The sequence below is a fragment of the Cygnus olor genome, chromosome 8 (genome assembly GCF_009769625.2).
Source record: "Cygnus olor isolate bCygOlo1 chromosome 8, bCygOlo1.pri.v2, whole genome shotgun sequence".
NCBI classification, from domain to species: domain Eukaryota; kingdom Metazoa; phylum Chordata; class Aves; order Anseriformes; family Anatidae; genus Cygnus; species Cygnus olor.
This window is the reverse complement of record NC_049176.1, coordinates 21,057,454-21,082,022: the sequence shown is the minus strand read 5'-3', so window position 1 is coordinate 21,082,022 and position 24,569 is coordinate 21,057,454. Positions and strand designations below refer to the sequence as shown.

General features: G+C 38.5%; 1 protein-coding gene across 4 annotated transcripts in view; it reads left to right on the top strand.

The window, feature by feature from the left end:
- The window catches only part of ST6GALNAC3 (ST6 N-acetylgalactosaminide alpha-2,6-sialyltransferase 3), a 220,837-nt gene that overhangs the window by 94,165 nt on the left and 102,103 nt on the right, over positions 1-24,569 (top strand). For 3 of the 4 annotated variants that reach the window (XR_005822228.1, XM_040566117.1, XM_040566118.1), the window contains exon 2: positions 5,362-5,556. Coding sequence is in view for 1 of the 4 variants with exons in the window: in XM_040566117.1 (XP_040422051.1) it covers positions 5,362-5,556 (195 nt within the window). In the remaining 3 variants the exon portion in view is untranslated. Of the gene's footprint in view, positions 1-257; positions 360-5,361; positions 5,557-24,569 lie in introns of those variants that run through there. The other variant, XM_040566120.1, reaches the window with a different exon arrangement.

Below are 24,569 nucleotides of genomic sequence, written 5' to 3'. Positions count from 1 at the left end.
TTACTGGGTTTTGAACTCAAACCAGATCTTACTTCTGATATAGCCCCCTACCTGCTTTGTTCTCTGCTTCTGAGAAAGAAAACATTGACAGCCCTCTCCCGTGGAGCCTTTGAACATATTCACATTAACTTCCACTTCTGGAGGAGAAAAAAGTAAATCTTCAGCTACCGATTTTATGCAAATGTTGTTTGATACATGTCTGTTTCTAAAAGGATGTTTGCTATCCAGTCTTGCTCCCTCTCTGAAAAGTTTCAGGACCCCTGCCTGAGTCTCCCTCCAGCAGCCCTGTTAAAGGAAGGTTCAGGCCAGAAGGAATAGCTGGAAGGCATATTTATTTCCAGCACTGGTGAAATCAGAAGGTATGCTGAAGTAGTGTGCTGAAAGAATTTCATTTTATGCTCTGATGTAACAGAAAGTAGTATATTTGAAGAGGATGCTGAAGACAATAAAAGAGAAAATTAAATAAACTAGTTTTTCCGTATAGTGGTCTACAAAATGAAACAAATTCAGTAAGTGTAACCATTATTGTTTTCAATTGGTATCGTACTTGAATAAAAAGCCTGAAACCCTGCATCAGTGCCATAATAATAGTAGTTTAATGTGCAGAGATATTAAAAAAGTGATTGAGTTATTCACTATACCTGTAAATTTTACTGCATATTGTGTCATCTAAGATATTTAACACCCTCATGTAACTCTTTACCTTTCATTTGTCCTTCCAAGCACAGTGTCATCATGTATCCATGAAAATAATGGAGAAAATGAATACTGAAAACGTCAATTTCTCAAAAAAAAAATAAAAAGCTATTTTCAATTACTGTTTGTGGCATGGAACTTTACTAGTTCCAGTGATTCTTTACTAGAGTCTTCCATTATATTATGTTCAACTTTGGCACTTAAAAAATTCAGGCAGAATTAATGGAAATAATAATTCTGAGAGACAAAATTGTTCTAGAGTAAAAGTTTAGGAGTAGATTCTGTTGATTTTTTTTGTGATCTTGAGGAAGTTGCTTTCAGCATCAGTTTATGCATCTGTGAAATGGGTCTTTACTATTAATCTCACTAGGATGGGGATTTATTATTGATTATAAAGTGTTTTGACAGTGTTTGCCACATAAAACATCAGAAGTGGCAGAGTATTGCTGTTGGACTAGAAATCATAATAAAGGTATTACTACATACCTCAGTAAAATTTACAACTTATGAAATTCTCTGCTTATGCTGAAACTATTTCCTTTCTTCTTCCCTGCTAGACAACTGTATTCAACACAAAAAATGTTTGTGTGTTATTATTCTATCAGGCCTTACTGAACTATAAAAAAGGGTCTCGTCTTCTCCACACTTCATAACAGGTTATGAAAGAGAAATGACTTAAACTCACTCAGACTGGCAAGTTCTTGCCAAACTGAAGCTAATTAATCACCCTGGCACTGGTAAATAGCCAAAACCAGATGTTATGAAGGTTCTAAATAGTGATAGGAACCATGGTACCAAAATACATATATATATATATATATATATATATATATACCCACAAAAATATTGTTAATGTTTTATTGCCACCAAGTTTTTCATGAAATTCTAACCAGCGTACTATTATGACAGTCCTGGTTTTATCTCATTCCTTCTGTCAGCAATATAAATATAAATTTAAGCCTTAGAAGTGTGAATCATGCCTACTGGTTTCTGATTTTCATATACACACTAGACAGAGTCAGCCTGGTGTCAGAAGTAACCAAAACTGGGGTTATGTTATTGTGGATATTGAATAAAAAGAGTTGAGAAGAAACGGTTTAGTTCTAATGGGGGGAGTCTCACGTATGGCAGTACCTGTGTTCTGGTCTGAAATGTACCCACTTTAATCTTTTTTTTTTTTTTTTTTTTTAACAACATTGAATGACTATGTTAGAAACAGCAAAACATCTACATTAAATTCGTGAGAAAAACATAAAGATTGGCTGAGATTTTTACAGAGGATGTTTTCATATTAGAGAAAATTTCTTCTTTAGGAGACAATTTGCATCCATGAGAAGTTAATTTTAAGAAGGGAAAAGTTTTTTTCTTTGCACAGTGTCTAGTTAACATTTGTTTAGGTCTCCCAAATGGAATGATTTTGTAAGTGTTTAAAATGTTGCTGCAGAAAAGTTTGAGATGGATTAGAGTCTGGTATTCATCCATGTACATAGCTCCACGCTTCTCTGTCATGTCTAGTAGAATTCCTGGAAGTTCTAATGCTAAAAATTATTATTATTTTTTTTTTCAGAGGAAATATGGCAAAATCTATTGGTCTGCAGGAAGGGAGATTTTACAGGAAGTGCGTGCTGACAAATAGCACCTGTTTTTTTGTTTGTTTTGTTTTGTTTTTTGTTTTCTTGAGTAGGTAAAGAAGGGAGAAGCAATTCTTTTTAGAAGCGTCCTTTAGAGTACTCTTGGCCACAGAGCAGAGAGCAGAGTGCCTGACTTGATCTTGAAGAAGGCCAAAATTATAAGTAGGTGCTTCGTAGTGTAGTTTTAAAATATTTTTACAATGAAATTTGTAAAGCCAGTGAAATTCCAGTTTGCAATAGTGCTTCCTTCAGAGAATGCATACTGTTAGATCTCATGCCTTTAATAAAATTTGCAGTTCAACTGAATCCTGAACGCACTTGACCTTTGTACAAGTTGTTAGGCAGGTATTCTGTTTGCATATGCCAAGTTTTTTTTTTTTTTTTCCAAACAATTGTAACAGATGCCTCAGTTCCTTTCTGTTGTAAAAATTCCTTTCTCTCACTGTGCTGTTGTGGTTACTGCAGGTTCTTTCTAGCTAAGCAACGTACAGAAAAATCTTTGCTGTTTTCTTTTTCAAACAACATTTTCTTAAATACCAAAACAGAAGAAAGCCACACTTTTCTTTCCTGCTGTTGCAGTGCATTTAAAGAGAAGGAATATAAAAAGTGCATGGCATCCTAATGAAGGCCCAAAGATCTGGCTACACAATCTGACTTCTTCTTGGGGTGGAGGGTCTTTTGAAAAGCTTCCTATGTGAAGCACTCAGAGCTGATCACAACCTTTTCAAGTTCAGAACATCTCTGTGCAAAACAGAGGAGTAAAAAAAAAAAAAAAAAAAAAAAAAAAGGGGGGGGGGGCATTTGACACGCCAGGAACATAGAATATGTGGAAATCAGATACTGGCATCACATAGGGCAGGATCACTTTTTCCTGTCATGGACATTTTGATTGAAGCATGCCCATGTAGTGGAATGACTATCTAGATTCCCCTTTAAATATTTGCAATCTTTTAATTCAGATCTGCCATAAATAATATGACTAATCTATGCTCTTTTTCACTGCTTTACGATTATCACTTGTGCTGCACATCTTGGCTGCTCTTAACACTTACAAGGCCCTGATATATAGCTAAACATTTCTATTTCCATCTGGCACAAAGAGAAGTGACACAGAAGTGCTCCCCAGCCAGTTTATTGCAATTTAATGTAAATCTGTTATAATGCAGCTGATGAAAAGTGCAGTGGCTTCCATGGATGCTGAGAGTTGTGATTGGGTTGTGGCTGTTACACTGTCCTCTGAAGATTTGCTGGATTTAATTTTACATTACACAGCCGTTAGTTGACTGAGATTCCTCGCTGAATCAAGTTGCCAGAATACCTCTCTTCATCATCCTCTCTCCTTTCTCCTCAGTGACCTCAATCACCCAGGTCTCCCATCTCAGTCTTTTGCTTCTTCTTTCTTATTAATTGCAGCCTCCGAATACCTCAATACGGCTAGAGCCATGCAATTGACACCCTGCCGCAAGGCACTATTTTCTCAACTCTTTAAGTGCTGATACAGTAATATCCCTGCAAATTTTCTGTGCGCTCTTTGTGGTCCTCACAGTTTTTGGTGGCCAGACACTGACCCAAAGCACGGCAGCAGTGCCTGCACGCTCTGCGCAGGGGCATGTGAGCCTCCTGTGTCACATTCAGTACAACTTGTGATTTACGTGTTTCACTGGGTGCTTGCTCTGTAAATATCATCGTGTTTTCTGCTTGGTGTTTTGAATTTTAGTATCTTCAAATGAACCTCCAAAGAAGAAATTCATTTCTTCTATATGGTGGGAGTCAGAGCTCAGCTTTCATCCCTCCACTGCTATTGCAGCACCCGTGATCTCATGGCCTTCATGTACGAAAGCAGTCTTAAACATGTAAGGTGCTGGTTCCCACTAGTTGGTGGTGTTTGAATTAAGGGGATCAGATTCTGCAGCCCAGCATTGAGGGTTACACTTAGGTAGACCCTTAGGTTTAAAATAAATAAATAAATAAATCTCTTTGTTATTGTTTAGAGCGATAGAATTAAATTCACTAGGATAACTGAACAGTAGCAAATTCGGTAAAGCTAGAATGTTGTTGAAGTATTGTAGAAAACACCTGTAAATGACCATTACTCCATTCTGTCAGGGAGATTGTGAAAAATCACCTTTACAATTGAGTATCGTACCACGAACCATTACATATGCCAACTAACCCTTTTTTTTCTTAAGTAGTTTGTCCAGAAGTAGTTGACTGCAATATTTTAAAAAATAGATGTTCCCCTCACTTTTAGCTTATTCCTTTTAGTTTTTCTCCTGTAGACTGAGGAGTTACCCAGGAAAAAGGTTGGTATCTTTTTGTGGTTGTATTAACCGATCCAGCCAACTGGATGGGTTAGAGGTGGAAAGCAAAGGTTAATTAGATACAGGCTTCAGATCTGGTACATTATTAACAACGGAGGTCATCTTGTCCAAGATACTAATGCCTTTGTAAATTTGTGAACCTGGAATAAGGCAGCAGGTTGTGCTGGCTTCACCAACCATTCTAAAATATTTAAGATTAGAATTGCACAGAGATGATTTAAAAATAACACACAATAAAGAAAATCAGCAGTGAACTTTCTCTTCAAAGTAGACTTTGTCTGGTGTGGATGCAAATGGCATTTTCACTTTCTATATTTATGTGTGTCTACAGCCCTGATGATTGTGCATAGAGGCTTTGCTGTGGATGTTTACAGAAAAAAATCATAATTCCAAATACAAATAAAATTTAAAACTGGTAGATGTTTTTTGAAACTTTGTAAGAAATAAAATGATGATAGTTTTTGAGCAAAGTCAATTTATTTCCTACCTGTTCTAAAAGAAACTCTCAATCTCTGAAATGCACATTTATTGAAGCAAAATGATCCAGTACACCTGTCGTCTTCTGTTCTTGCAGCAAGGTGACTACCATACAAAATAATCTTACAATAGTTTTCTAAACCATTTTTCCCTCATCCTACAATAGGAGATACATTTTTAAATTAAAATTAACTATTAATTTTAATACTTTATTTTCTTTCTTCTTTTTATTACAGAGAAAGTCTGTTGTTGCTGTGAGTTTCATTGCAGCATTCCTCTGTCTGATCATCGTTCGTCTCACCAATGAAGTAACTTTCCCTTTGATTCTAAACTGCTTTGGACAAACCAGTGTCAAGTGGATACCATTTTCTAACGGCCAACGGCAGCCTCTGAGGACTCACTATGGATATGTAAACGTGAAAACGCAAGAGGTAAGGCTTCATATCAAAAACGCAGCAAAATAAACTGGTAAAACTCTCTCTGATCCCACATAACTTCTTTTCTACTGCCCAGTGTAAAAACTAAAGAAAGGAGTGTGTCTGAGCAAAATGTCTTTTAAAAGTGTGCTACCACTTAAACGACCACTTAATTATTTTAATTTTTGTACTGTCTGCAGTGGATAGAAAAGCGAGCTGACCTCAAAATCATTCTTGGTTACAGTGAAGACTGAGTTTACACAAGCAAGAGAGTTTTCCAAATGAATTTCCAACCTTCAATCTATACACAAGAAGTTGTCTTGTGTATGTTTGTAATAGAAGTCTTAGGACTTAATTTTGCCTAGGATACTGAAGTAAAAAGTAGTTTATCTGTATTTCTGTGTACATAGAAGAAAAAGAGAATAATTTGTGATATGTATGTTTGTGAGTTTAAAAAAGGTGTAGAGCTAGAGATTTAGAGGATTTTTCTGAAACTGTGTATTTTCAGTCTATACTTTCAAAATGCTTTTACCTCTAGCTGTCTTGCAAAATACTTTCTTTGGGGTTTGATAAAAGAATATTTTACAAGGACTTCAGCTTTAAACTATCCAGTTGGCAAAATGTCTAATGACAATGTTGATTTTCAGTGGCAGTGGTGCTTTTTCCACAAAATCTTCCCCTCTCTGTCTTTGTGTGTACTATTAATAACAGATGCAAACTTGGAAAATAAATTTGCTAACATAAAAAAAAAAAAAAACAAACAACTTTCTAAAAGCTCTTTCTCATTAATTATAGCACTGTCAATCATGAGAAATACTATGGGTTCCATTTACTACTAATTTTTATTTATAAAATTTTGATTATTATATTCATGAATCAGACTTATTCAAGTAACAGCTTTTATAGAGAATGAAAATAGTTTACCACATCATGATATTCAGTCCTACAAGTGCATTGGACAAGTTATTTATTATTTTACTGCTAGAGTGTTAAAAATGAAAATCAGAATGAGAAATGACTGTAGTCTTTAGGCGCTAGCTTCTTTTAAACCTCTTTATCTTTTAATTGTTGTTCATGTAAGATGCATCATTGATTATATTGGAGGCCAAAGTACTTCATCTACAGGACAGAAAAAGGACAAGCACCAGAAAGGAAATCTGTTTGAGTCAGGGTGAATTCGAGTCCCAGGGAAATGAATGGGAGCTCTGCTGTTGAGTTCAAAGAGGCTAAGGCTTCTTCCAGCATATCTTAAATATATAAGGTCCGGGAACCCACTAAAAATGAGAGGGCAGTGTGTTCTGTGTGTCACTGGGTTACGTGATTGCCACACACACAGGCGTGGAATCTGAATGAGGCAGAGCTGCCACAGTCACTTGATCACTATCAGTCTGAACTGATAACTGAAGAGGAGAAGAGCATCTAATCCATTTTTATTAACCATTGCCTTCATCAGAGGTTAGATGTAGCCTGTGGGAGCCTTAATTCATTCTTAAATTTGATAACACGCTTGAAAGTTCTAACAGTAAATGGAAATGAATGTCCTGAAAGTTGGTGTCCAGTACTGATTAGTAAGACATTTGTCTCAATTTAGCTTAGGTCATGAAGGACTCCTTAAACTTAGTAATTTTAGTTGTTTTCCCCCTTGTACTTGTAGATTACATTAATATTTGCTAATTAAAATGATAATGAAGAAACTGAACATGCCCTGCTAATTGTGAATGCGCTATCTTCTGACTTAATTATTCCCAGTGCGAGAGAAGTTTTATTGTGCTGCCCATGTGAAAAGCTTTTACGCAGCTCATGTTCCTAGCCTGCACTCAGATGTTCTCTGTGACTACAATCTATATAACAGATTGCTTTATAAAAGCATGTAAATAAGCACTGGTATACTATTTGTATTAAAATGGCCAGCATTTCTCAGTTGTTCAGAGATTAAAGCCACAGATCTATCATTTTGGTAAGTGTAAGTGCCAAACACATTAAATTTCTGCTCATTTCATAGGATTCGGATATCCTTGCCTAGTGTTTTTATACTGCTATAGTATGTGAGATAAGCAGAAGGTCCAGGCTGTGAGGGCAGCTAATGCCCCAGACAAATGTAGCCAAGGTTTTTACAAAAAGGAACTGCTACCATCTCATCAGTGGGCAAGGACCAAAAGGTGGGGAAACTATACCATAATGAATTATTAGAAATGTATGTGGTAGAAGGGAAGATAGGAGAGAAGGCTTTTAAAGACATCAATTATGGTTTTCTCTTTTGTTGAGAGAATCTGTGCATGCCCACTGAATATGTTCATAGTCTTCTAGGGTGTCTTTTGAAGCCTGTCACCCCACTGGGCCCTACATGTCTCCTGCTGTCTGATAATGCCGCCTCCTGTTCCTCACCCACTTGCAGCATCCTTCTTCTTTCTTCACCACTCTCTGTTCTCCTTTACCTGTTCCTCTCAGGCTCCGCTCCTGCAGCAGTATGCCTGGCTGCATGCCATGTGCCAGCTTCTCTGTGTACTAAAATAACACATATGCAAGGTCAGCAAAACAGGGTAATGCATGTGCTTTAGCACCAGCCCAGTCAGTCGTCTAATATTCCTTTCCCATCCCTCCCTCACATATTTGTTCTCTAAAGGAAAAGGGAAGAGGGAAGAAAAAAGTATCCACTTTTAATCCATGGGAAAAAAAAGAAGTTGGAGTTAGGAGGAGTTAATTTCTTTTGGGTAAGGCTGAATGGGATAAGAGTTGGAAACCTTATGAGGTGACGGAAAATCAATTACTTTGGTGGTTAGGGCTAAAATGATCAATGATTTGTATTAAAGAAGGTCAGAAAATATGGTGATATGAACATTTGTACTTAAGTAAAAACCAGTGACATGTATATTATTAGGTATGATCGAAAAAATGCTTTAAAGGCACATTTTGAGTATGTTGTGTATTTGACTTGACAGTATAATTGTATGGAATTCTTATTATTAAAAAGTCTGAAAACATTTTAAGATTACTCTAACTAGATTATATGGGAGTATTTAATATAAACTGCGAAGAGAGACATAACTTAATCCCTAATTAGGGCTGTGCATAATACAGTGTTGTTGCTATGGTTTCCTTGATTTGTAGCTATAGCAACAGCTTTAGAAAAACTGACTTTATGTACAGTAAACATACTATATTTGAAGTATAAATAGATGTGAAGTGTTGTACTATACTGGCCCATTATGTCTAGACACATTTTAATTTGACTTTTGAGATGTTTCGGAAAGAAATGACTCCTCACCTAGAATACTTGCATCCCATCCCTTCCTTCCCTGCAAGACAAGAAGACCCCCTTAGTCCTCCATAGGGACATTTCTCCCTTTTCAATGCCCACATCTGGGAGGACTCTCTCAGATCTGAGAGAGATGAGGGATGCCTGATTTGCAGTAGCGCTCTCTCACCTAAGTATGTGAATTTCGACCTTACAGTGGAAAGGAGGTGTATGAACGAGATGACCTTTACCATCTTTTCTGTTTCTTAATTCTTCTCTTTTGAACCTCTGGATTTTGGTGATAGGTCCTGAAATGATGAAATCCATCTTTTAAGAAATGCCATGTCTATGGTGTTGGTTACTTTCATCTTATTCCTGGTATTTTTTTGTATAAAATTTAATTTTGATACAACTCCAGAGTGGATATCTAATTGAAGCCTATTGTCCTTCGAGTAAACTTCATGCCCCCACCCCAAGCTGATATGATGATACTTCTTGTGTATCAAGAATGGGCAATCAGATAAAAAGAAGCAGGTATAGAAAATATAACCTTCCTCCCTCTTCCATACTACTCCTACTCTACAAAGAGTTCTAGCAAAATTAATGAACACCATGTATTTAAATTGCGGCATTATGACATCAATTTAAAACCCATTAGCAGTTTGAAACTTTATGCTGAGCAAGTCTAATAGTGTTCTTGGATATTTGATTGTGCTTCCTGAAAGGTGAATTTTGAATAGATTTTTATTCTACCGTCAGTATTAAAATAATATAGCATTTTCTTACATACGTAAAATCTGAAATATAGCTGCAATAACACTTGAAACATAATTATAAGAAGTATATTCAAGTACTATACAAAGATTAAAACTGTTCTTGGAAAAGGGTAAGTTCTGAGATGACCTAAAATCCTACATTAAACTGCAGCTGTGAGATCTAATGGCTTAATCTAAAATGAATTCTGAGGGAGAGAAAAGGATTTGTTTCATGAACATTGAAGAATCTCGTAATATAGCGATGAGCACTAGATAAAACGAACAGGCATTGTAGCTGTTATGATTTTTTAACTTCTTTTGTAACTGAAAAACCCGTAAATACTGTGTTGATATTGAACAAAAAAAATTGGAGCATATCGCATAGCGATCTGGACAGACTACTATACAAGCAATAACTGCTTGCCAGATGTGGCATGTAGAGCTACATACATATATGAACGTAGAGAACCTTTTTTTTTTCTTTTTACCAGGAGTTCTGTGGTAGAGCTCAAGTGAAACGAATGGGGGTTTCCATGAATTTCTATTTAGATGAAATGTCCCAGGTATGAATAAAAGCAAGAAGAGGCTGCAGACCTAATACATGCTTGTGCAGTAATGATAATAATTATTATCAGTAAGGTCATTTCATTAAAAAACGTTAACAACAACAAAAACTAACATACAATGAAGAAACAACACTTGAAGTATAGAAGAAAATTAACATAACATGCAGAAATGCAGGCTATGGGATGTGCTCTCAGATCATGAGATAAGGCACACACCATTTCTGCAAGAGCAAAAGCGTAGTTGTCAAGCATGTTAGGAGTAATCATAGGAAGGAGCCATAGCAATCATGAGAGTCCATGTTCTTATAAAAGTTTAATAGCTAAATTTAAAAATGCACAAAGAAAGCAAAGAATGTGATGGATGTTTTAATATTAGTTTCTTTCCAGATATGGGAAGTCAGCAATAATTTAAAAAGGACTGAAATTGTAGTATGAAATACTTAAAATAAGCAAAGCTAGTGATCCACCTGGGAGGGTTTAGGTTTTGCCTTAGTGGTGGATGCAGAATCACACTTACTATGAAAAGAAACTCATGGAATAGCACTGGGCTTCATTGCCAAAGCAGAAGGTACCAGGCAGTGAGCTTAGATTGGTGCATTCAGCTGCCTTCAGAGATGTTGGTTTTATGCTCTTGCAGGGAAGATTTGGGTCCTAGAGGGACTAAAAAAGCTACATCAAGCAGAACTCCCTGTGACAAAAAGTTGCTTTAGTCTTAATTTCTGACACATTCATGATTTCCATCCTGTCTTTTCCTTTGGGGCTTTATTCATTGCTACAGCTTAAGAATTCATAGGGTATTTTGTTAAGAAAAGGTCATTTGCTTCGCTGCCATCTATCATTGATAGCCTTTCTAAGACACAATTTTATGTCAGTTGCTCATTTACATCATTTCAGCTTTAGTAATCTTGTAATCATCACCATCGTAATAATAACGGAAGTAAAACTAAACACGCCACATTTTTCTGGATATTTTTCTGCTTCTGCTATATAAATTTTCAGGAACAATTCTTGCTGGAAATATTACAGAAGGATTGACTACGTAACATTTTAATGACAACATACTGCTTGTTACACTTCTGAGAGAGATTTGTGTATACATATATTTTTTTTCTCTGTTTGCTAACTGTACTGGAGCTGACGTTCCCAGCGCTGGGAGCTATAGGCACACGCTTGAAAATAAAATTCCTGCCGACGACTTTAACCACTAGGAGGATATTTTATATTATGGATATGGACCTCACTAAACAAATTATTACCAGAGTCCCCACTTGCTGCTTCTTCTTTCCAGCACCTCTTTGCCCAGGAGAAGAGCAAACCTACAGAATAAGCTGCAAGGTCCACCCAGCACCACTCAGGCTGTTACGAACCTACAAGAGGGAAGGGAGCACAGATCATGTGTGTCCTCAGTAGAATAAATCCTGCCAGCTCAGCCTTTTTTCTCTGTATATATGGAATTAACTTAGGTTTTTAAAGCTGACACAACTCGGATGGTGTCTTGTGAGGAAAAAGTCAAGTGCCAGGATAAATACATCAAGTATTCTGTACAAAGGAATTAAATCTGCTCCACGGAGCCTGAATGTGATGAGCCAAGCAGTGCTGCCTGCATGGCAGCTCTGTTTTTTCAAAAAACAGCAAAGGAACTTGAGATTGCTATCAGCCAGCAAGCTATGCCATCGAAAGTCAGTCCCTAAAGAGTCTGGTCTGGTAGGAATAAATGTGCACAACGCACAGAGCCCTGGGCTGGGTAGTTCTGTTGCACAGAGCTTACACGTTATACCAGACAAGGTGCCTGCTGTCACAGGTTTGCCATGTACCTTGGTTGTATGTTATTTCCAGAGATTTCTCCCACTTTCTTCGAGATTTTTTTACTGCTGCTGAGGGGAAGGTTTCTGTTAGATAACACTAGTCTCCCTCCAAGGAAGTTCCAGTTGAGCTTTCCATGTGAGGAGCGTGGAGGATGGATGCCTCTCCAAATGAGAGGCGCTGTGAAAACTGACTTGAGGACATTTGGGAAATAGAGTTAAGTTTTGCAGTCAGCCAGCTTGATAGAGAGATTTCTATCAGTATATTTTGTTTTTAGCCAAATAGCAGAAGGACCAGACAAGATGAATGAAGTATTCTGTGAAGGAAGAGAGCAGGGAGGTTTTATAACAGCTTCTTGAATGAGGCCAGACCACAGGGGAAGATATGAAAGGTGGGCTGGCCTGAGTAATAAATGGGCAAGAACAAAGCTTACTAACAATCGGAGGAAGGAGAAGCTCGCTATAACCTGAACATGCTCTTGAACATGCTCATGAATTCTGTTACCATGATATCATCTCAGCTTTTGTCAATAATATTTGCTAAATGAAGGGCGGGCTGGTTGGCATTATTAGCAAGCAAGCTGTCTTGTGTTTCATTTCATCAGCTGAGAGAGCAGTGCTCTGCCATTTACACAATTTCATCCCAACGCTGCTGTTTAAAAATTAAGATGCCTTCATCATAGCAAGTCCAGTGTCAGCCTCCTGTTATACCTGGAGTGTATTTCTCAGAGAGATTCAAGGTATGCTTTGCAGCAAAGTGTTCCTAGTTCTGGATGTACTGATAATGGCTTAGGTACGCTCTGTACTGGTGTATAAAATACACCATGGAGTAAAAGCAGCCAGTGAAAATGGAGTTTTGCTCGTATAATTGTTTCTACACAAGGGGCTTCTGCTGGCTATGGCAATCAGGAATTTTAGCTCTTTGAGCTCTTGCCCAGCATAGCTATTCTGGCAGGGATGTGCAGCACTGGGCTGACCTGAGGCTGTTAATACTTCGCTGCAGGGAAGCGGAGCACCAACCGCAAGCACGCAGTCACACATACATGCATGGGTGTGCATGTAAACACAGCAGCGAGAACTTGCTCAGGAGACAGACTTCTAACAGTGACAATCATGCCAATTGCTGGCTAGTTTTAAAGCTACTGCCATCTTCCTTGAAAGCCTTCGCTTTCCAAGTTTGCTCCCTTGGCCATCTGTCATAGCCTGTGTTTGGCAGCTTCAGGTTCTGCTGCACAGCTCTGGATTGAATATATAGTTCTGTCTTTTTATTGTTCTCTGAGTTGGTGGGAAGTTTGTACTGCGAGCCTTTTCTCTTAGGCTTTTTGTTAGATTAAATTGTGAACCTTAAATGCATTTTCATCTGCTAATCTGTGCTATCTGCACTCAGCCTGGGCTGGAACAGGTGGAATGGTGTAGCTGCTGCATAGAAAGAAATGAGCTCAGAGACCCTCTTAGAGCAGATGCAGATTGTACCAGCAAAAAAAAAAATAAAAAATTGCTTTTCTTGGGATTGCCTCCTTTGTCTGGCTAAATACATTAATTCATACTACCAAAAATGTGTTATTTGGTCTGTCAGAGATCCTGTACAACTGTTTATCTTGAACCGCATGTTCCTTACTGGCATAACTGTTATAGAGCTTTACTTGGTATAGTTACGCTGTATGTAGCAAGGAACTAAGTTTTCTGTGAGCATAGCTGTAGCTGTAATTTTTGCCTGTCTATTCATCATAAATCATTTTTGCACTCTCTCTCTACCAATAAGTGATATCACTACTAACATTGAAAAGTTCATGGTAAATCGTGTCTATGGGGCTGCACCCTAAAAGAAAAAGCAATTCAGTCTGGGGAGGGATGGGAAGAAAATGAAGTTTGGTGTTTATTTGCAGTATTTCTTTCTTCCATCTGTATCTTCACCCTCCCCATTTGATATATTTGTCATATTCAGCTAGTCAGAGATTACAGTAATCTGTTTCTTCCTGTCATGCAGGAAAACAGTTGAGTTGTCCATTAGATGAATAAATACAGTTTTAAATGAAGTTCCCCAAACCAGTGCAAAGAAATTACTAGAGTGATTTTGGGATTGTCCACTTAATAACAACAATTCATCCTCCATTTTTTTCACCCACCCCAGGGGTGCACATTACTGCCTTCACCTTGTTCATACCAGTTCAGTCCCCTTTTCCACAAGTAATAGCATCATTTTTTCGAAGTACAGCTTCTTGAACTTGTCTTTAAGAGTCTCTTGTAGCTAGGACCCAGAGTTTTGGATTTGAAAGTGATGAAAATGTCATGGGTCTTGGATCAATATTTCTCCAGGGGGTAGAACCTGCTTGCTCCATTTAGGGACTGCAAAGAATTCTCAAGGGCTTTTTATTAATATTACACCAGCCAAAGTACAAGTTGGTTTGGGTTGATTTCCCTGGTTCTAGTTCAGTGATGCTACCACCCTCCCTCCCGCCTTCTGAGTTCTTGTGCCTAGGATTCATGTTTGTAAAGAAAAAATATTGTTTCTGGAGCACATCTCAGTAAAAAAAAAAAAAAATCTAAGCTTTTTTTTCAGATCTATTTAGACTCCTATGAAATGCCTGACTGCAGGCACAAAAGTCACCCCAAAGTAGTGCCAAGGTTTGTACACTGAAAAACTCAGGTCAGCACTGGCAAATATCCTATAACAGAAATTAACCGTAAAGGTGAAGGACAAAGTTTGGCCTTTAGTTAAAAACAATAACCCGCTATTGATCAATGACTGATGATTTTGTTCTCTGATGTTTTTGTGTAATTAATTTTATTGCTTTGTTAACGTTTTCTAGCTTAAAATATGGCTTCTCGTGTCATCCCGTTTCTAGCATGTAATATCTGTCCTATTTCCTGTTCACTCTTCCCTTTTGGATCCTGTGCACATTGTCCAGAACTGCTGATTTCTTCCTTCAGCCTATGTCCTCTCCAATTTGGCTTGCCCTTCACTGCCCAAAATGTCTTTCATTAAGTCGTCAGATTACCTCTTCTCAGAAAATGTACTACCATTTAGGACAGTTTCTAAGGCACAGCTTGGAGATTTGGGGAATGGGGTCTGTTCTTAATGAGCCAGCTACTGCTGCATTCTGTGCAAGGTTTGTTTCCTGAATGGATTCAAGGTGTAGCCCCAAGATGAATGCATTATATTGATCCAGTCTTCAGGTGACAGGCTTTTGAAAAGGAACCAGGAATAGATTTCAAACCAGAAGAACCCATGGCAAAATTGTGTCTCAGCTCAGGGCTCACATACATTTTTAAGTTTTTTTTCCAATGTCTTTACAAGTACAACTTCTTTCTCAAATGGGATAAATCTCTAAAAAGTTTATTTGCAGCCATGTAGGTGTCTCCCAAAGGCCTAGAATGGGCACTTTTCAGTGTTTTCAAGGCTAAATAGGCTCTCTGGTGAGAAGGCAGAGAAATGTAATTTTCTCAGACACGTATCAGATGGTGTTTCTTCATTGATCCTATCTGTGGCAGAGCTCTAGGCAGTCCCACAGGAGAATGTCTTGGGGATAGAGGGAAAGTCCAATGGGATCCCCCATTCAGGTGAGTCCTGGAGCTGTTCTATTTGTTTCTGCTCCAGCTGGTCCTTGGTGTTGAATATGCCATGTCATCACCAGCATCTGTGACAGCTGGAGGAGCTGGTACCATTACTATAATGCAGATAACGATATTTAGCTTTGACCTGCTACTCAGAAGAGAACAGGCAGAGGAGCAGGCTGGAACACGTGAGAACGAGTCTCAATTTCTGTTCTGCTGCTGGCCTGGACCCAAGTACTTCCTCTCTTCACTGCTTCAGCTTCCTCATGTTTGTGAGAGCAGGGAGCGTTCCCAAATCAAGTCGCTTCTGGTAAAGTTCAAGAAGCGAAGTGGTGGGTTCAATCAGATTGAGTCTCCTTGCAAAATGCTGGGGGATCCACTACCCCAATATATTATCACTTATTGCCAGTGCATTACTGTCTGAACACTATTATAAGAACAACAACAAAAATAATCTTTGCACTGTACTAATGCTTTATTCTGATTGACAAAGGACAAGGCAGTGCAGGTACTGTGACAGCAGTGTTGGCAGACATTGTATAATGATATATAGCAACTTGCCTAGGCTGCCATTAGTTTTTGCATGAATTCTGTCTGTCTTTGATAAGCATGTGTAACTCCTAATAAATTATTTTGGAGCTGAGCACAAGAATCAAGGAGAGATGGACTTCTGTAAATATGGAGACTGGTGATAGCTGAAAATGAGAAGGTAAAATTGACAGATAATTGTAGATGAGAAGTCATTTTCAAGCAATGGATGAGAGTGATATTGCTTCCTGTTTAAAATGACGAGTTGCCTCTGCTGGGCACAATGCCAGGTAAATTCTGTCATGAAATCTAAAACATTCACTATGTTCAGGCTGCTGGCAATCATGTAGGAACCAACATTGTGGGGCTCCTTCCACTTGCTGTTAAATGTCTTGCTCCTATTCTGGTGGGTGTTAGCCAGTGCTCGTTTCCTGGGGAAGAAATGGCCTTCTGTGAGGTCGTTTATCTGAGTGCTGCAGAAATCTTCTTCTGCAAACCTGACTATTATCATAACAGAGTCCTTAAAAAAATAAAATTATAGTGACACTCTGAGGTTTCTGAGATTAGTGTCTTCCTTTAAGGCCTCTATTTCCTCTGGTATTACTTCCAGTCCTGTTCACTGAAACTACAGTGCATGTCTACCATGAATAGCATGAATAATGCATATATTTTTCTGCTACTTTCAGTGTGCTAAATAGCAACATACACAAAAACTAAAATCTAGAGCTGACGAAAAATAATTGGCTGCTCATCTCCCTTGTAGTACGTGATTGAACCGTATTCCACATTAACTCAGGTTGTAACCTGTTTACTTTCATATTTACCGTTTTTGGGCCTTTGCCCACATCCCTTGGAAGATCCCGCGCTGGACTAACAGTTCACCACTTCAGTTTGTCCTCACAGACTGAGATATGGAAAATACTACAGCTGTTTATAACTCTTTCTTTCCTGCTTCCTTAAACATATGAAATATTTCCACTTCTCATTCTCTTCTGTCTTCCAGTGTACACAGATGCTTCCAGATCCACCTTTATCACCATGGTATCAAGAAAATCTCTTCCTTATTTTTCCTAATTCATGCATAGCAGCGGTCTACCTGCTTCTCACGTCTCAGCTATCTCAGCTTCCCAGAACTCTGCATGGGATTCAGCTGTAATGAGGGAGCAGACGACATATCATTACCTCTGCTTCTAGATACCAAATTACCCAGGATTTATTTTTCCTAAAACATCTTGGACATCTTTTGCATGAGATGAATTACTTCACAGTTTCCCAGGATGATGACCAGCTGGGTACTTCCCTCATGCTTTTCCATTCTTTCTGTAAATGCTGTTTATTTTCTACTGGAGAACATTTGTAAAGATAAGGCAGATTTAACAAGAAGATCGCAAAGAATTGTGTTGTATGAGGCCAATTAAAAAAGGTTTAGAACTTAAAGGCAAATTGTTTTTTGTTTGTTTGTTTGTTTCAGTCCAGATGAGCAGTTTGAGTTGTTGAAAATAAGATTTTGGGCCATTTTCCCCTTCATTTTTCATTAGCATTCTTGCAGTTTAAATGTTTTTGTTCATTTGAGGAACAGTTTTCATAATGGAGTGTGCAAGACATGCTAAGAAATTAGCTGTTCATTTTATGTTCATAAACACTTGATTTGTATGTATATTTATAGTTCTTGTACTTTCGGATTACTTATGCAATTATCTAGGAAGTTGTATTCTGGATTCCTGAAAATCAGTCTTTTTTATCAATCTTTTCTAAATCTGAAAGTGCATCTAGTAATTCCCCTTCACTCACTAAATGTCATCTTTCTTTGAAAAATCTAGTTCGTCTGGCAACATCTTTATAAACATAAATATAATTTTAGCAACCACATATCACTAACAGTCATTTCTACATTAGATGTGACTGAGTAGATGATTTAGTGTAATACTTCTTAAAATCTCTTTAAGTGTTTAAATTACTAGAGGATTTAGGAATGCAGCGTTTTTGTTTCTTTCCAATATGAGTGTCTCGGTACATAACCCTTAGTTATTTCTGGATGCAATGAGGTATTTGTCTACGTAAGGATGTCCTGGATTTCTACTACTTTCTATGTATTCGAGATGGGATAATCTTAAAAAATAATTAAAACCCCAACAATGTGTTCTGCACAGAGGTAGAACTATTATTTAATGACTTAGAGGATGTGGGAAGGGCAACGTGTTCTTGATTGCTTGTGTGTTCTGCTCCCAGTATCACTGGAAATGAAGCCCCAGGTTCTCATGCCTTGTGGAACACGCGTGCATCTGTACAGCGCTCTTCCTGTTCACTAGATTTGGTATTTTGTCAGATTCATACCCAAATTCTGTTGCCCTTTGCAAAGCACTGCTCACAGCTTCCTGCAATAGTTTAAAAGCAGAGGTGACTCAAACGAGGTCAGGAAACATCCACATATCAACAGCTGTTATACTCAGCCCTGCGCTCAGCGATATTTTAAAAATCCATATTTTGCACCATTGTAACTAAACTGTTTATGGGAGTCAGTGATATTTGTGGTTGTAATATAAATCCTACTATGAAAGGATGCCTGGTTTCATTTGCGGCAGAAAATGAGCTTGACATGAGCTTTGGTCTATAGGTAATAGGTTCTTGAAGGCTCTGAGAGGTACTTTCAGCAAAACGTTAATCTGGCAAATTGGTGGAAGTACAATCCACAAATGCACCCTTTTTGGTAATATGCAGTTGATTGTAACAATTACAGATGCTATTTAATGGCACCATCCTTAAATTTTCCACTGTGATACTACCTAGAGAATTTGTTACTGATGAAATCATTATAGAGTTATAGGAGTGAAATAGGTTGCTACTGAAATTGCTCTCAAAATCTAATTGTAACTTCACTGGAATTTTTCCCATGCTGGATATTAAGTATATGCATATTTTTTTATTTTTACAGAAGCGGTGTTTTTATTTGTATGCCTAATTTTATTTCACTCTCTACTGTGTATATATTATGTTTGGCTTCTTATTTTCAGTTGTGGTGAAAGATAACTTTAGTCCAGTTTGCCTTTCAGCTGATTTTCTTCCATTCCTATTTTACTTGTCACATGAATGAATAAAGTAGCATATTTCTTTCCTTGCTACCTGCCTAGGATTACTCAAATTAACACAAAGAAGAGCCGTATTTTATCAATACCTGAAAAGATGCAACTCCTCTCAATTTCCTTTTGAGGGCTTCTTTGGGAAGAAAATCATGCTGCATTATTTCTTGCCTACAAAGCAATTCAGATTTCTATTAATTATTTTAATCAAATCTCTTTTTGCACCCAGAAGTTTCTTGGCTTGTGATTGTCCCTCATCTTTGGTTCTGACAGTGTCTGAATAAAAAAACAGAGCAGAAATCCTCTAGCTTGGTCATAGCCCATGAAGAATGGTTGGAATCCTTGCTCCAAAGGGAGGGTTTCTGTGACTGCCCGTGTTCCCGGTGTGCAGTGCACCGTCCTTTCATGCCATCCTGTATTGTTCTAGCTCTTACTGAAGATATTATGTGATATCTCACCACTTTCAGAAAGACAGCCTGACATCCATCATTAGCTGAACCATTCTTTCTTTCTGCTCTTGATCTTACAATATAGATTTATCCTATGAAAGCTGAAAAAATGCTTGTGTCGGTTCATCAGATTCTCTCCCTGCGGTTGCAGTGCTGGGGCACAGAGGGAGTAGATGGCCACCAACTGCCACCTTTGTCACCAGCCATAGACTGAATTTGTCTGCTGGGCTTGGAAGAAAATGGTGTAGAAATAGCTTTTCTTTAATTTCCCATACTCTTATGTTTCTTTTATTTTTGCTTCTTCCTGAAGCGGCAGACTGGATGAATGATTCTAACTTAATTTGATAATTATTGCTGCAAATTTCCCTTTAGGAAACTTGAAATTCACAAATCCATGTTTCTAAATACTTATAGTATATTCTGCATTTATATAAAATGTATTACTCTACATTTGTACTGACTCCTCTCATTGTGCCTAGAAGTATGCTACCCTGCCTCCTAAACATGGGAAGCTTTGCAAAGCAAGGAGGGCAATATCATCTCCATTGTTTGGATAGCCCCGTGGATTTCTATTATTTTGCTTAACAATTGCTTCCAAAGAACCTGATAGCAGAAGCTATTTGTTAGGAGCAAATATTGTGAAGACCATTGTGCTTATGTCCTACTGTGGTGAAAATTACCATGGGATTGTTACCTTTCACCCAGGTGGTCCCCACTGATGGGCAGAAATGACCTTGATTTAATGACTCATCTGAAGGCAGACAGCTCTCACTGTGCAACGCCGTCCCCCAAAAGCGCTGCTGCAGCGTCAGCATTGGATGCGAGCCCATGTCTCAGTCAGAGCTGCGCATCTCTGACCTTCCAGCACAGAGGCAATGGTGCTGCCAGCTATGTTATGCTGACAGGCAAAGGACTTTGTTTTGATATCCAGAAGTAAAGAAATTGAGCTAAACACACACACTGACTTCTACTGCTGGAAAAAAAAAGAAAAAAAAAGTGGCAATAAACCCCAGCCAATCTTACCTTCAGTTTCTAAATTATTTTGTTTTCCAGGTTGCTGGGAGTAATTTTGCTTCATTAACGTGGCTCTGCAGCATGATCTATTTGGATTTTCTCACAGAATGAGTTCTTTTAGCTGAATAAAAGCCTTTTGAAAAACCTGATTTATGTCACAGTCACAGCATTAAATAGAGCAATTCTGGTTCAGTGGCGAAGTTCTGGGGTCAAGGTCCATGGTCTGCATTTTCTAAGTGCCGTGCATGGATTTGCATGCACACAGCTCACATTAGCACTACGCGTGGCCCCTGTGCAGCACTTTGGGAATGTAGCCCTCAATAGAAAAGATATTTACGGCAGTGAAGCTCGTGTTGGGATATATGAACAGCTGTGCTCCAAGCAGAAAACACACATCTGAAGGAAGACGAGCATACTGAAAATTATGTCCTGGCAGTTAACATTTTTATTTGTACACACTGCTATGCAAAACTGAAAGGAAATATCACTCTTTCAGGATTAATATGTTCTGCAGAGCTAATGGGAGAACAACCTGTCTTCAGAAACGATTTTGTCTGATTCTAAATTTTTTCCCTGCAGTTCCTGTAGTGTTCATATAAAAGAAATATAATCAATAAGAAAAACTTCTGTCACTTTGCTAGCTATGTTTTACTAGCAGTGAGATGACCTCTTTATACTTTTGAGTATATTTACACAGATTTTTAAATTTTACTATCTTAAATTACCTTTTCCAATATCCCAGCACCTTCAGGGCATGGGAACCGAGCACGTGAGAAATGCTTTCTCCATCATTCACCTGTAGGATCCCTGCGTTTGGATTTATTATGTCTAGAGTTGACCGGTAGCTAAACCCACATTAAATTAGAAGGACTTTGCAAAATGCAACTTAGTTCATTTTAAGTTTCACGTTTTGGTGCCGCAGGTTCTCCCTTCATGGATGCTGGGAGCTGAGGAACCGCTCTGTGCTCGCTCCCCGCAGGGCGATGCCGGGAAGGTCGGCGGCGTAACTCTGCTCCTCTCCATGCACGGGGAGCAAATGGGGAATGACATTTCTCTAACGAAATGGACCACGCTAATACTTTGCCTTCTCACGCTGTTTTACTTGGGGAGACGTCTGAGGCTCTTTTCCAATAGCAGTAGTGTAACAAGTGCATGCAGTTCTTTCTGAGGTTAAGAATCAATCCCATTTTGCAGCCTGGGAAAACGAGACCTTGAGGTTGCTGTTTACCTGAGACCACAAAGGAAATCGGCAGCAGGCCAGGCCAAAATTTGGACTTCCTGAGTCCGAGGCCACCGTTCTGACCTCTAGACCTTTATTTCACGGTGCCCGTGGGGCTTGTATGTCCAGCAAACAACTTGTGTTCTCTAAAGGAGACCTGGTGAGTGAAAGGCCCAAAAAACAATTTAGAACATAGTCTTATTAAATATGTCTTATTTAGGTATTTATTAAATACTTATTTATTCAGTAGGTATTTATCAGGTACTTATTTATTCAGCATATACTGAATTTTGGAAGACAGGTGCACGTTAGGCTCAAAAATTTGGATGCTTCCTTAATATGAATATTTTATTTTTTAATGACATGTTTGTTGATTGGGGAAAATACATTATTTTTACTAGAGCTAGTTGGAAAAATATTTTTCCTAAAACCAATCATGAGGTTACAATGAAAGAAGAAAAATAGCATGCCTACTAAAGCTGAGGGTGGTATTCTGCTACTGCCATATTCCTGAAAATGCAGAAAATGCCTGAAATCTGTGTAGCGGACAGGAAGGTTGTGGCCCTGCCATGGACAACGGAGTTGTCACTCTCGTGCTGTGAGCAGATTTCCTTGTTTTTTGGTATGATTATGTATCTTTGAAGCTGACATAATGCTAATAGGGCTTCAAAGTCAAGATTCAGGAATTGGGACATGCCATAACTAAAATCACCTGTCCACTTTTGATTCAGACTTCTGTGATGTATTCATGGCTGTGCATGGTGGAACAACTTCAGCCTCATTCACTGTCCGGATTTCACCATTTCTGGTGTCAGCTGGAAATGTATAAAGAAAGTTTCTAGGACTGCTGCTTAATTTGCTGAATAAAGGCAATGTGTGAAGGAGACAGGATGTTACGGGAATGGAAGGCAAGGCTGCAAGAGTTCAGCATTAATGCTGACAGTCTCTGTTCCAGAATTTCTGTATGATTCCAAACTAATCAAGCCATGCCTTTTACTAATTGTGTGTTGTTTACTTTCTGAATGCTTAGTTTGAGACCCTTGGGTCTGATTTATGAAGCACTGATCTTTCACAGAGATAGCTCAAGTCAACGGAAATTATTTGAACACACAAATTAGCAAAGAATTTTAATTGCCTCGGATTCTGTCTGTCAGTGAGTGTGTACTTCTAGATTTAATTTACAACTTTCACCTTAATTTGTCAGAACCCTTCTGCTGAAGAGGGTTAATACAGTCTTCTCCTGTCTCTCCTTAGAAAGGTAGTTGAGGAGTGAGGAGCTACTAGAATTAAAGTGCTGTACACCAGCCCAGGCAGAAATTAATAAGTCTCAGAGCAGGGTGTGAATAGTGCTCAGTAAATGAGGCATGGGGACACATTGAATAATAACAGGAAAACAAAGGCATTGAGTAGCAGCTCGTTATGCCAGTCACTGCAGGCAGGGGTCCAGTGGAAAAAATAGTAGGTGGTTGGGTAATTAAAGGCAGTATCATAACGTGTGCACACAAGGTTGCCCAATTAGGGCTGCACAGCAACCTTAATTCTGACACTTGCCTAAATTTTCAATGCTTGATTTTACACATTTAATGTTCTCTAGCATATTTTTGGTGTATTTACATATAGATGCTCCCCATAGCCTCGTTCATTGCCATGCTGTTAATTAGGTAGAACTACTGAGCAGTGCAGTTAGTTGGATAAGCAGGGCTTTGCAGTGAGCCTCGCGTGGCACGCTGCAGAGCAGAAAACTTCAGGCTGTCAGAGCACTGAAGGCCTTACATTGGCGGTGATGAATTTGTTTTCTTTGCTTAATTATTTTTAAGTTAGTGATGTTTTTAGTGCATAATCATTTCCAGTCTCTATTCTTAAACTGTTCCGTTATTTCTGCTTCTGCTTCTACATTTATTCTTCACGGCTTATTGATGATGATATGGTTGAAACATCTTTTTAATGAGAATCGTGTTCCTAACCCTCTTCTCCCTGGAGTCTGAGTAGTCTTTAGCTATGGCCCTTATTTTAGAAGATAATTTTATTTCATCCATTTCTCCTTTTGGAAAAATATTATCTGGAACCAGACGATTTTCGTTCTGAAGTGCAGCTTTCTAATTGGCATCATCTGCTTGTATGATGTGGAACTTTTCAGAATACCAGTGAAGAGATCCATGAAAATGGAAAAAATGGAGAGACTGGAACAAGAGAAGGATGGACAGGAAAGTAAAAAGGTTTATCCAGACTTCTGTCTTATGCATGCAAATAAATTGTTTCAATGCTTCAGTGATGCTGCTCTCCTGTACCCTGCCCATTGAGTAAGATGAGATTGCACACGCGTATAGTAAGTGGGCTACGTGAAGTAGGATGCTGTTTTTCTGAAAAATGGCCTCAGCTGATAAGGAGTATGTTCAGCGGTTGAGCACAGGCTTTGTTCCCTGTGCTCCTCTGGTGAGGAGAGATGCCTGGCTGTCTGTCGTCAGAGGCTGGGTCCCCCTTCCCAACCTGTCAGAGCAAGGGCTGAACGAGGGGGTGTTTGGATTGCAGGGTGTCGATTAGAGAGCCACTGTTGGCAGTGTGTGTTCCTGAAGGCACACCCTTTGCTCCAGTACGTGGTCACCTTCACAGTCTTGTACCTAAGAGTGTGCAGTCAGGTTTATTAGTAAAACCACATTTTTATATTCTTACTCATGATAAATCTATCTTCATATCAAAGGGACAGCTGGTGATGGTAGGTGATCTTCAGCATCAGTAATAGTGTCAAAATACAAACCAAAATGATATGTTTAAGATTAGAAAGCCCAAAAAACTCAGCCTTTTTTCATCTGCTCTCTCCACAAACTTGT